Consider the following 11,032-nt stretch of genomic DNA (forward strand, 5'->3'; position numbering starts at 1 on the left):
ATACAAGCCCAGCCCCGAGCTTTCCCCGCTCACACTTTGCTCTCTCAACTCGCGCAAAGTCTGCGGTCGACGCCAACATGGCTCTCCTCCTCAACACCAGGCTCTCAGCCTTGTGTGCCCTCCTCCTCCTCGCCGTCTCTACCGATGCCCAGGGCCCGGTCAGCTCCCAGCTTACCTCGCTATCCGAGGTCTCCAGCGTAGCGAGCTCGGTCTCTAGCGTGCTCTCAAGTGCCACCGCGTCGGTCTCCGTGTCGACCCTATCCAGCGTTGCGTCCAGCGCCGTTCCCAGCTCCGGATCTAGCGCGTCCTCCAGTGCGCTCTCCACCGTTTCCTCCCCGGTCTCGGAGAGCATCAGCGCGTCCGTCTCGACCCTCTCCTCCGCCGTCACCTCTGCGGTGTCCTCTGCCGCTACGACCACGGCGAGCTCTGCTCCCGCTACGGAGACAAGTGAGTCCCTCATCAATTCTATCTCTACCTTTTCCATCATATGTTCTCTTCGACGTCCCACTCGGTCTTCGAGTTGTCTCCATCTTCATGCATGCATTTTCCATGCACAAACCCTCGGCCCTCTGGGCGTGCCGCCTCCGGCACTCGCTCCAAGGCATGTTCACACCCTGGGCCTTGCTCCACGCGTCGGAACGCGTGTACGGCAGAGCCGCGGCACTGGGTAATGCATGCTGGGGCGCATATAACGCTGGCACATGCACGTCCACCTCCACAATGGTTATCCGCGCCCCGCACTCGGCCTCAGACGCGTCCGGACAAGGCTCTCATCCTGCCTCACGAGTCACGCGTCCACGCGCCTGAAACACGCGCATACATGCAGCCGTCCGCAGTCCTGCGTCGACGGTCGCCGGCGCATACATCTGCTACAATTCTACTCCACTCACGTGCGCGCGTCCTGACGCGTGGAGCGAGGGTGTGAACGTGCTTTGCCTCCGTGGTCGCTCGGAAATAGTCAGTCGGACAGCTACGACGCTGGACAGTGCATGGCGGCGCGCGTACAACTTTGGTATCTGCATGTCCAGAAACTTTATCAGCGCCGCGTACTCTGCTCTGGGACGCGTCCCGATGAGGGGTTTACCCTCCCCTCGCGAGTCACGCGCATACAGTCTATGCAGCCATCAGCAGTTGTCCGTGGACGCGACACAGGTATCTGCTAGCATGGCGTTCCCCCTGCATCGTTGCAGGAGTACGGGCGAGGACATGGCCTTGTGTCGTTCATCTCACGCAAGTGCCGCAACGTCAGAATGTAGCATCCTTACGGCAGAGCCACAGACCATGATCACTTGGTCGCGTCTAATGGCATGGTCGTGTTCTGCTAAGTGCATCCGGAGACTCGGCTGACAGATACCCGCCGAGGGTCGCGTCCTACCGACGTAAGCAGTCCTTTTGGTCTTTCTGGTGTTTCTGACATGTCGAACGTGCGCGACTCTGCTCGGAGCTTCGGGGCATGCGAAGCGCGACTCTGGTGGCGGATGCACTGGCCCTGCGGTATCCTGTTGACGGTCAGCTCTCTATGGACATACGCGCGTTGGCCGGCGGGGCGAATTGCCTCCCCCGTTTGTTGACAGAGATGCTTGTGTGTACCTCTCCACAGTCCAACGCCTCCTGTCATTGCATGCATCGCGCGAAGGGGTGCTGTCCTGTTCTCTCCCCATCGTGCACACCCCGATTTCCTATTTCTATACTTGCATCAATCCGGAGCGGCTTCTTGAAGGGTTGGGCGCCCGGGTTAACTCCGCACGGTGCGGCCGGCTTTGAGGAGGCGGTTCGGGAGCTGCGTCGATCCGACTTCATTTTTGCATACTTGCAGGGTGTTGCGCTATGCATTCCGACCTTCTGATACGTCTTGGGCTGCTTTGGACGAGAGATTCCTTTCGGACCGGCGTCCTTCGCTAGGAAGGCTCGGTTGTATCTCGAGCGGACTCGTTGCGGCGCCTCGGTCGAGCCTCGAGGAGATTAGCTCACGATTGACTGACGATGGGCGTTCCAAACTGTAACCTTCCCATTGTGTCCTCTCCTGCATAGCGCAGCTTTGCGTCCATTCACTTTGGTTCTCTTCACGATGCGGAAGTACGAGTACTGACGACCCTGGTGTACAGCGCTCATCACGCTCCCCATCTCCTCATACCCATTCTCGTCCTTCCCAGTCCCCTCCGCCTCGCCCATCCCCGGAACCTTCCCCTCAACCTCTCCGAAATCCCCTCCACCCCCCGGCTCCGAGCTCGTCCCGGACTTCGGCCCCGCATGGGCCAAGGCGCACGCCCAAGCGCAGCAGCGCATCGCCAGCTGGACGCTCGAACAAAAAGTGAACGTCACGACCGGGGTCGGGTGGATGGGCGGGCGGTGCGTCGGGAACATCGGCGCGGTCGCGGACTGGCCGGGGCTCTGCCTGGAGGACTCGCCGCTCGGGGTGCGCTTCACCGACTTTGCGACGGCGTTCCCCGCGGGGATCACCGTCGCGGCGACGTGGAACCGCACGCTGCTCCGCCAGCGCGGCGTCGCGATGGGCAGGGAGTTCAAGGGCAAGGGCGTGCATGTCGCGCTGGGCCCGATGATGAATATGGGGCGGATCGCGCAGGGGGGACGGAATTGGGAGGGCTTTGGCGCGGACCCGTTCTTGACGGGCGAGGCGGCGTATGAGACGGTGCTGGGGCTGCAGCAGGGCGGCGTGCAGGCGTGCGCGAAGCATTATGTCAACAAGTGAGTGTTGTGTTTGTGTTTGTGTGTGTCGTGCATCGGGAGTGCATGGACGATGAGCTCACTCACGGCGGGTGTGCTCTTCTATTGTACAGCGACCAGGAGCATAAGCGCGACCACGAGTCGAGCGAGGTGGACGACCGCACGGAGCATGAGATCTACGTGCACCCGTTCATGCGCTCCGTCCAGGCGGGCGTCGCGAGCGTCATGTGCAGTTACAGTGCGTACTCGTTCTTGAGCTCATCTCGCTCGGTCGTCCGTGGGTATGGCTGACGTCGAGTGTGAATGCAGACCAGATCAACGCGTCGTGGGCGTGCGAGAACGAAAGGACGCTCAACCAGATCCTCAAGGGCGAGGCGGGCTTTCAGGGATACGTCATGTCTGACTGGGGCGCGCACCACTCGACGCTTGCGGCCGTTGCTGGTCTCGATGTGAGTGTTCAGTGTTTCTCCTTCCCTCTGCGTATGCGTACGCGACTCCGATGCTCACCCATTGATGCGTGTAGATGTCGATGCCCGGCGATATCTCGTTCGGATCCGGGACGAGCTGGTGGGGCGCGAACCTGACGGCGTTCGTGGAGAACGGCACGATCGCAGAGTCCCGCGTGAACGACATGGCAGAGCGCATCATCGCCGCGTGGTACCTCCTCGACCAGGACAACAACTATCCCAACGGTACGTGAGCTATTCCTAGCTTTCTCCTAGCTTTCGTATGTCAGTGGGGGCGCTGACACACGTGACCCACACAGTGAGCTTCAACGCGTTCTTCCCGGACGACCCGGCGACGAACGAGCACGTGGACGTGCAGGACGACCACTTCAAGGTCGTGCGCGAGATCGGCGCGGCGGGGACGGTGCTGCTCAAGAACGTCGGAGATGCGCTGCCGCTCCGCAAGCCGCGGTCTATCGCTATCATCGGTGCGTCCCCTCTCGCCTCCTGCCTCCTGCCTCCTGATCGCTTTCTGCCCCCAACCACCCTCTTGCCTCCTGATCTCTTTCTGCCCCAAACGACGACTGCTGACACCTCTTCTCGCAAGGCAACGACTCCGGCCCGTCCACGCGCGGCCCGAACGGGTACCCCGACCGCGGCGGCGACGACGGCACGCTCGCGATGGGCTGGGGCTCCGGCACCGCGAACTTCCCCTACCTCATCACCCCGCTCGAGGCGCTCCAAGCGCGCGCGCGCAAAGACCGCGCGAGCGTGGCGTCGTTCCTGGGCAACTGGGACCTCGCGGGCGCGGCCGCCGCGGCGGTCGACCAGGACGTCGCGCTCGTGTTCGTGAACGCGGACTCGGGCGAGGACTACATAACTGTGGACGGGAACGAGGGCGACCGGAAGAACCTGACGCTGTGGGGGAACGCGGATGCGCTCGTCGCGGCGGTCGCGGCGGTGAACAGGAACACGGTCGTCGTCGTGCACGCGGTGGGGCCGGCGATCCTGGAGCCGTGGATCGAGAACCCGAACGTGACGGCGGTGCTGTGGGCGAGCCTGCCGGGGCAGGAGTCCGGGAACGCGCTGGTGGACGTGCTGTATGGCGCGGTGAGCCCGTCGGGGCGCTTGCCGTATACGATCGCGAGGAGCCCGGCGGATTATGGCGCGCAGCTGACCACGGGCGGGACGCCGAGCGATATTTTGCTCATTGAGTATGCGGAGGGGTTGAATATTGATTATCGGCATTTCGATTCTGTGAGTCTTTTGTTTTTCTCTTCTCTTCCCCTCCTCCTGCGTGACCTGACGCTGACGCGGGGTGGAAGAACAACATCGAGCCACGGTTCGAGTTCGGCTTCGGGCTGTCGTACACGAACTTTTCGTACTCGGACCTGCAGGTGCGCGCCGTGCACCACGCGGACCGCACGTCTGCCGCGCTCGAGGCGGCGTGGGCCAAGGGCGAGGCGTCGCCCGACGTCGAGGGCGGGTCGACGGCGATCTGGCTCCATCGGCCCGTGTTTGAGGTGTCGTTCAGGGTGACGAATACGGGCAAGGTTAAGGGTGGCGAGGTGCGTCTTCCTCCTTCCTCTTGTTCCTGCTGTTGTTGTTGACGTTGACGCTGACGCTGATCCCCCTCTTCCTCCCTTCTCTCACTCTCACTCACTCCCTCGCACGCGCCTCGACACCCTGCCCACCCTCCACCCCCCACTGCAGATCCCGCAACTATACCTCCACTTCCCCCCGAGCGCGGCCGAGCCGCCCAGCGTGCTGCGCGGGTTCGCGGACGTGCTGCTCAGCCCGGGCGAGAGCAAGACGGTGACGCTCGCGCTGTCGCGGTACGACCTGAGCGTGTGGGACGCGGCGAGGCAGGGGTGGAGGAAGCCCGAGGGCAAGTTTGCGCTGTCGGTGGGCGCGAGTAGTCGCGATTTCAGGTTGAGGGGGGGTGTTCCTGTTTGATCGTGGATGGGTGGGTTGGACCACTGCGAACTTGGACTGGACTCGACTTGGAGGAAAACGGAAAAGTACCATGCGCGCGACGATGGATGATCTTACGACGACGATGGATGATTGCAAGGATTTTTGGATTTTTGTGCTACATAGTACTGTTAGCTCTCGCTGTTGTTTGGAACTTGGATCTTGTTTGGATTGTTACTACTTACCAGTAACCAGTTACCCCGCGTGTTACTTGGGACGTTGCTCGTCGCTCGGTGGATGATGGATCCACGGGAACTTTCGGGGCGTTGCGAGCCGTGGCCCGTATTTAGTAAGTCTGACGCCTGTGCGCAAACTTCAAGACCAGATGACTGAGCCTTATCTTGAGCCTCTTCCTCCTGCTCGCCCGTGCGCAAACTAGTTCGAGATCGAGACCGGACGGCGAATCCATCATATTGACGCTGAGCTTCCTTCTTCTCCTGTTCGCAACTACCGCCAGTATCGATGCGTGTCTCCGTCGACGTTCGACACGCCACGCAGTCCGACTCCCAGGAGCTCAGTGTTTGTATGGTAGTCTGGCTTGCGGTTTGTTTCTGGTCCTGTGGTGCTGTTGTTTCGATCTGCCGAGAGTACGACTGTTTCTTGCTGCAGCTGTTGGCAGGCAAGATATGCGATACATGATCCTGCGAATCGCCACGTTGGACCGGCGATTGGTCTCGTTTCTTCTTTGGACGACAACAAGCCATCAGTGATCACTTGCAATACTGGTAACTGCATGCCGTGACTGGGATCCTCGCACGACCGCGGTCCGGCTCTTCGTGGTGATATAGCGAGGCTGAGGCTACCCGCAGACTGCACCGGGCCTCTCATTGCGAGAGCACGGGCTGGGTCACTGGTGTATTTGTGTTTTGCGAGGTGAGTGATTCCCGAAATGCCGCACTGTCCCTTTCCTCCACGACTCTCTGGTCCCCGCCTTGCGTGCTTCAGCATGCGAGTGCCCGTCACGATGGTACCTAGCTTATACTTTATTCCTGGGCTTCTTTTCTACACGGAGGTGCGCACCGAGCCGTTCCCATCAGCGACGGAATGAGTCAACGGAATTGGTCAACTCTTCTTCCTTGGGCAAGTGAGTACGTCCTTCTCCGCGCGCGGCCCATCCTCCGAGTTCCTTCTGTGAACTCTGCAATTATGCCCTATACGCGATCACCCGCAGTTATGCCCGACATTCCGCGGAGGGCGCAAGAGAACAACAGCCGTAGGAGCGAGCGTACATAGCAGCGCGGAGATGATGATTCTTTTGGTGCTAACGACTTGCTCATTCCCTCTTCAAGGTGGCAAAGCTTGTTTACTCTGCTCTGCGGACCTGAAATTTCGTCGGCTTCACTCCTGTTTTCAGGAGTGCAGCGGGGGCTTCCGTTGCCATGGTTGCCCACGACCTGGGTGGTGTAGTAGTTACTAGTCATGAGGTGAGTCGGTCCTACTGTATGTCCTTGGCGTGTGACACATCAACACCTTCGAGTGCGGACTTGTGCGTCCTAACTCCAGGTCCGTGCATGTGACTGACGAACATCCGTTTAACTTGCGGTAGCAATCAGAAGCCCTATGCGGCACATGCAGACGCGTCCCGGGTCGCAGAGGCTCACTGTGCCATTAGTCACTGGAATCGACAAAAAACCTGTGCTTCGTATGTGTGCGCGGGCCATCCTCCGAGGTCTGGCTCGCTTTATTAACCACTATGCGCCGTGTTGTGAGGCATTGGAGTACGACCTCTGCAAGTCATCGACATGGCTCTCTGGATCTTGAGTACTCAGCTGTCTGTTCTTTGCGCTCTCCTTCTCGCCGCCAGCTCTGTCAATGCCCAGAGCGGTAGCTCGCAACCCTCGATATCGACCCCGCCCACGTCGTCTGAGCCTGCCACCGAGACCAGTACGTCATGCAAAGTGTTGTATATGCCATACGTACTTATATTGTCGCGACAGCGCTGATAACGCTCCCTATTTCCTCGTACACCTTCTCTTCATTTCCAGTCCCATCCGCCTCGCCCATTCCCGGAACCTTCTCCTCAACTTCTCCCAAATCCCCTCCGCCACCTGGCTCCGAGCTGATCCCCGACTTCGCCCCCGCGTGGGCTATGGCGCATTCCCGTGCCAAGGAGTTCATTTCCGGGCTGACCCTCGAGCAAAAAGTGAACGTCTCCACGGGTGTCGGGCTGGGCAACGGGCCATGCATTGGGAACACCGGGACGCTCTCCCTTCTCGACACTGGTAGCAACACGACTCGGCTGAGCTGGCCGGGCCTGTGCCTCTCGGATTCGCCGCTCGGGGTGAATTATGTCGACCTCGTGACCGCGTTCCCGGCGGGGATCACCGCCGCGTCGACGTGGAACCGCACGCTCCTGCGGCTGCGCGGGGAGGCGATGGGGGCCGAGTTCCGCGGGAAGGGAATCAATGTCGCGCTGAGCCCGGTGTTGGGCATGGGCCGCGTGCCGCAGGGCGGGAGGAACTGGGAGGCGTTCGGCGCGGACCCGTTCTTGGCGGGCGAGGCTGGGTACGAGACTGTGCTTGGGTTGCAGCAGAACGGCGTCCAGGCGTGCGCGAAGCATTATATCAACAAGTAGGTGTCTCAACAAGACTAGACAGGGTGCAGAATGCGGAATGCAGCGTGCTGACTGCCGGCGTTCGGTGTGCAGCGAGCAGGAGCACAAGCGCGACCACGAATCGTCGCACGTGGACGACAGGACGGAGCATGAGATATACTTGCACCCGTTCATGCGCGCCGTCCAGGCGGGCGTGGCGAGCGTCATGTGCAGCTATAGTGCGTATCTCTTCCCTCTCCGTCCCTGCTGTTTTGATTCTTGGTGCTGACGTGCAATGTAGACCAGATAAACGCGTCGTGGGCGTGCGAGAACGAGCGCACGCTGAACCAGCTTCTCAAAGGCGAGACTGGATTCCAGGGATACACAATGTCCGACTGGGGTGCGCACCACTCGACCCTCGCGGCCGTAGCTGGTCTCGACGTGAGTATTTTTCTCTCTGCGACTCGTCTGGCGCTGGCTCATGTGTGCTGTAGATGTCGATGCCTGGCGATATCTCTTTTGGCTCCGGAACGAGCTGGTGGGGTGCTAACCTGACTGCGTTCGTAGAGAACGGGACGATCTCGGAGTCCCGTGTGAACGACATGGCGGAGCGCATCATCGCTGCTTGGTTCCTCCTCGGTCAGGACGATAACTACCCTCCCGGTACATATGCGCTCTCAAAATTGCATAAGGAGGTCACTCATGCCATTGTGCGCAGTGAACTTCGACACTTTTGACCCGTTCAACCCCGCAAAGAACCAAAACGTCAACGTACAAGCCGACCATTATAAGCTCGTACGCGAAGTCGCAGCAGCCGGGACGGTCCTTCTCAAGAACGTTGGTGGCGCACTCCCACTGCGTGCGCCGAAGACCATCGCCATCATCGGTATGAACATACTTTCTACTCACCTCGTGACGTCCCGCTGTGGCTAACATAGAGGCACCCTCGTTCTTCCCAGGCAACGACGCAGGTCCGTCCACGCGCGGACCGAATGGCTACTTTTTCAACTTTGGCCTCGACGGCACGCTCGCGCGGGGCTGGGGCTCCGGTTCGACGAGTATGCCATACCTCATTACCCCGCTCGAGGCGATCCAGGAGCGCGCCCGCCAGGACCAGTCAGACGTCTCGTGGTTCCTCGACAACTGGGCGTTGGCGGGCACGCAGCCGTTGGTGGGCTCGCAGGGGTTCGTCAATGGGGCGAACGACACCGCGTTCGGCCAGGACGTCGCGATCGTGTTCGTGAACGCGGACTCGGGAGAGGACCAGACGATCAATACGAGCAACATCGTCTTCGGAGATGATACGCTAGATTTTGGCGACCGCGGGAACCTCACCCTCTGGATGAACGCAGACAACCTCATAAACGCGGTGGCGGCGGTGAACAACAACACGATCGTCGTCGTGCACTCTGTCGGGCCGGCGATACTGGAGCCGTGGATCGAGAACCCGAACGTGACGGCGGTCGTGTGGGCCAACCTGCCCGGGCAGGAGTCCGGGAACTCGATCGTGGATGTGCTGTATGGGGATGTGAACCCGTCGGGGAAGCTGCCATACACGATTGCGAGGCGCACGGAGGACTACCCTGCAGAGCCTGTTACTGGAGGGACGGCGGATGAAATCTTGCTCGTCGAGTACACAGAGAAGTTGAACATTGACTATCGCCACTTCGACGCTGTGAGTCCATGCGTCGCCCTCTTCTTCTTCAGGTCTGATCATTTTCGATGCTGATATGATATGTTTGCAGAACAACATCGAGCCGCGCTTCGAGTTCGGCTTCGGCCTCTCGTACACGAACTTCTCATACTCTGACCTCACGATCCGTGCCGTGCACCACACGGACCACACTTCAGCCGCACTCGAGGCTGCGTGGGCCGACGGAGAGGCCTCCCCCAATGTCGAGGGTGGTTCGACGGCGATCTGGCTCCACCGTCCTGCATTCGAGGTGTCGTTCACGGTCGCGAACACCGGCAAAGTCAAGGGTGGCGAGGTGCGTATCTTACTTCCGACCTCTCTTGTGTTGACCGAGCCTTCTTAACGCTGATCTTTGTATTACTTATCTCCTTTCTCTCCCCTTGACTACGCCTCGTGCAGATCCCGCAGCTGTACTTGCACTTCCCCTCCAGCGCGGGCGAGCCGCCGAGCGTTCTCCGCGGGTTCGCAGACGTGCTACTCAACCCTGGCCAGAGCAAGGCCCTGACAATCACGCTTTCTCGGTACGATCTGAGCGTGTGGGATGCGGGTGCGCAGGGGTGGAGGAAGCCGGATGGGCAGTTCACGTTCTCGGTTGGCGCGAGCAGTCGCGACTTCCGCTTGAAGGGCAGTGTTCCGCTCTAAGTTGGATTCAGACCGAATTCCCAGTTGTAATTGTGAAGATATTGGACTTCCTATCGTGGTCGACTACAGAGGTTGCTATATTCTTGTATGTCCATGCAGACTTAATGCCATGCAGGGCCTTGCAATGATCACGTGATCATAACTCACCAGACGCCCATGTGCAAAGTTCACGCGGCCGCCGTCATCTGCCTACAGTAAGACAACTTTCATCCTGTATCATCGTCTTCTGCATCTTCACTGTCCCCCCGAACCCTCTCGTAGACGGAGACAGCCAGTTCAAGGTGAACTTCGGGTCATGCAGCATGTGTTCATCGTAACAACTGTGAGATCGGCGCTTGATCGCTGACCTGCTCTGTTTCAGACCGCATCGCTAATTCCTGCCTTTCTTTCCTCATGTGTCAACGTCACTGGACTGGCTACTCTTTGGATCTTTCTGGGCTACCTGCGGGAGCTGACTGCGGCCAGCCTCAACTACGGATCGCCTCTCACTGCGGCTCAACCTACGTCGATATCTTCATTGCAGCTGGTATCCCTATCTTCATATCCCGTTCTATCTAGGTGCTCCACTTGCCCCACCCCAGCGACGAACACAAGCCAGTTCGTCTTACCGCCGGCTATCTGAGCCCGCTCAGGGTCGACCGTCGACGGGAAGCGTCTGCGCCCAAGAGCGCTCACCTCAGCTCGTATTGCACGGACTATGCTGTTCGGTCTGCACCTCACCCTCGTATTTCCTCCAAGCCGGATACTTTACTCTAACCTTCTAAGGTACGACGCCCTGCCCGCGACAGGGAAGCAATTTGCGGGCCGCGGCGAGCAAAGTTTATTCATCTCCGCGACACAGCCACTAGCCAGGAGGCGAGCCACGAGTCTTGATCTCCCATTTTTCGCGATATTGCCTAGAGCGTCGCGGCCAGGTCACGGCTGCTTGCCGTCGCCTACATACGGTAGTTCATTCACCAACGACACTCTCTGTCGTCGTTCTACATCATCCCAACCAGCTTTGTGGCGCCGGACGAGAATCTGTCGGGAAGTCCGAGTGACGCTGGACAGACGGACAAA

General features: G+C 59.8%; 3 protein-coding genes across 3 annotated transcripts; 2 read left to right on the forward strand and 1 right to left on the reverse strand.

The window, feature by feature from the left end:
* The first annotated feature begins 28 nt into the window (after positions 1-28).
* L226DRAFT_536965 (uncharacterized protein) lies at positions 29-5,102 on the forward strand. The gene is made up of 9 exons (XM_067681227.1): positions 29-447; positions 2,106-2,706; positions 2,799-2,923; positions 2,995-3,134; positions 3,209-3,377; positions 3,452-3,619; positions 3,739-4,388; positions 4,457-4,699; positions 4,845-5,102. The coding sequence occupies exons 1-9, from the start codon at positions 78-80 to the stop codon at positions 5,085-5,087; spliced, it is 2,709 nt and encodes a 902-aa protein (XP_067533369.1). The 5' UTR covers positions 29-77; the 3' UTR covers positions 5,088-5,102.
* A 390-nt stretch (positions 5,103-5,492) lies between these two features.
* On the reverse strand, positions 5,493-6,346 carry L226DRAFT_536970 (uncharacterized protein). Its single transcript, XM_067681228.1, has one exon. The coding sequence runs from the start codon at positions 6,051-6,053 to the stop codon at positions 5,553-5,555; it is 501 nt and encodes a 166-aa protein (XP_067533370.1). The 5' UTR covers positions 6,054-6,346; the 3' UTR covers positions 5,493-5,552.
* Positions 6,347-6,685: 339 nt separating this feature from the next.
* On the forward strand, positions 6,686-10,011 carry L226DRAFT_147364 (glycoside hydrolase). The gene is made up of 9 exons (XM_067672408.1): positions 6,686-6,989; positions 7,043-7,676; positions 7,753-7,877; positions 7,940-8,079; positions 8,133-8,301; positions 8,357-8,524; positions 8,577-9,313; positions 9,384-9,626; positions 9,731-10,011. Exons 1-9 carry the CDS (start codon positions 6,848-6,850, stop codon positions 9,971-9,973), a joined length of 2,601 nt encoding a protein of 866 aa, XP_067533371.1. The 5' UTR covers positions 6,686-6,847; the 3' UTR covers positions 9,974-10,011.
* Positions 10,012-11,032: the final 1,021 nt, after the last annotated feature.

This window comes from Lentinus tigrinus, assembly GCF_003813185.1.
Source record: "Lentinus tigrinus ALCF2SS1-7 unplaced genomic scaffold L226scaffold_21, whole genome shotgun sequence".
Classification (NCBI taxonomy): Eukaryota; Fungi; Basidiomycota; class Agaricomycetes; order Polyporales; family Polyporaceae; genus Lentinus; species Lentinus tigrinus.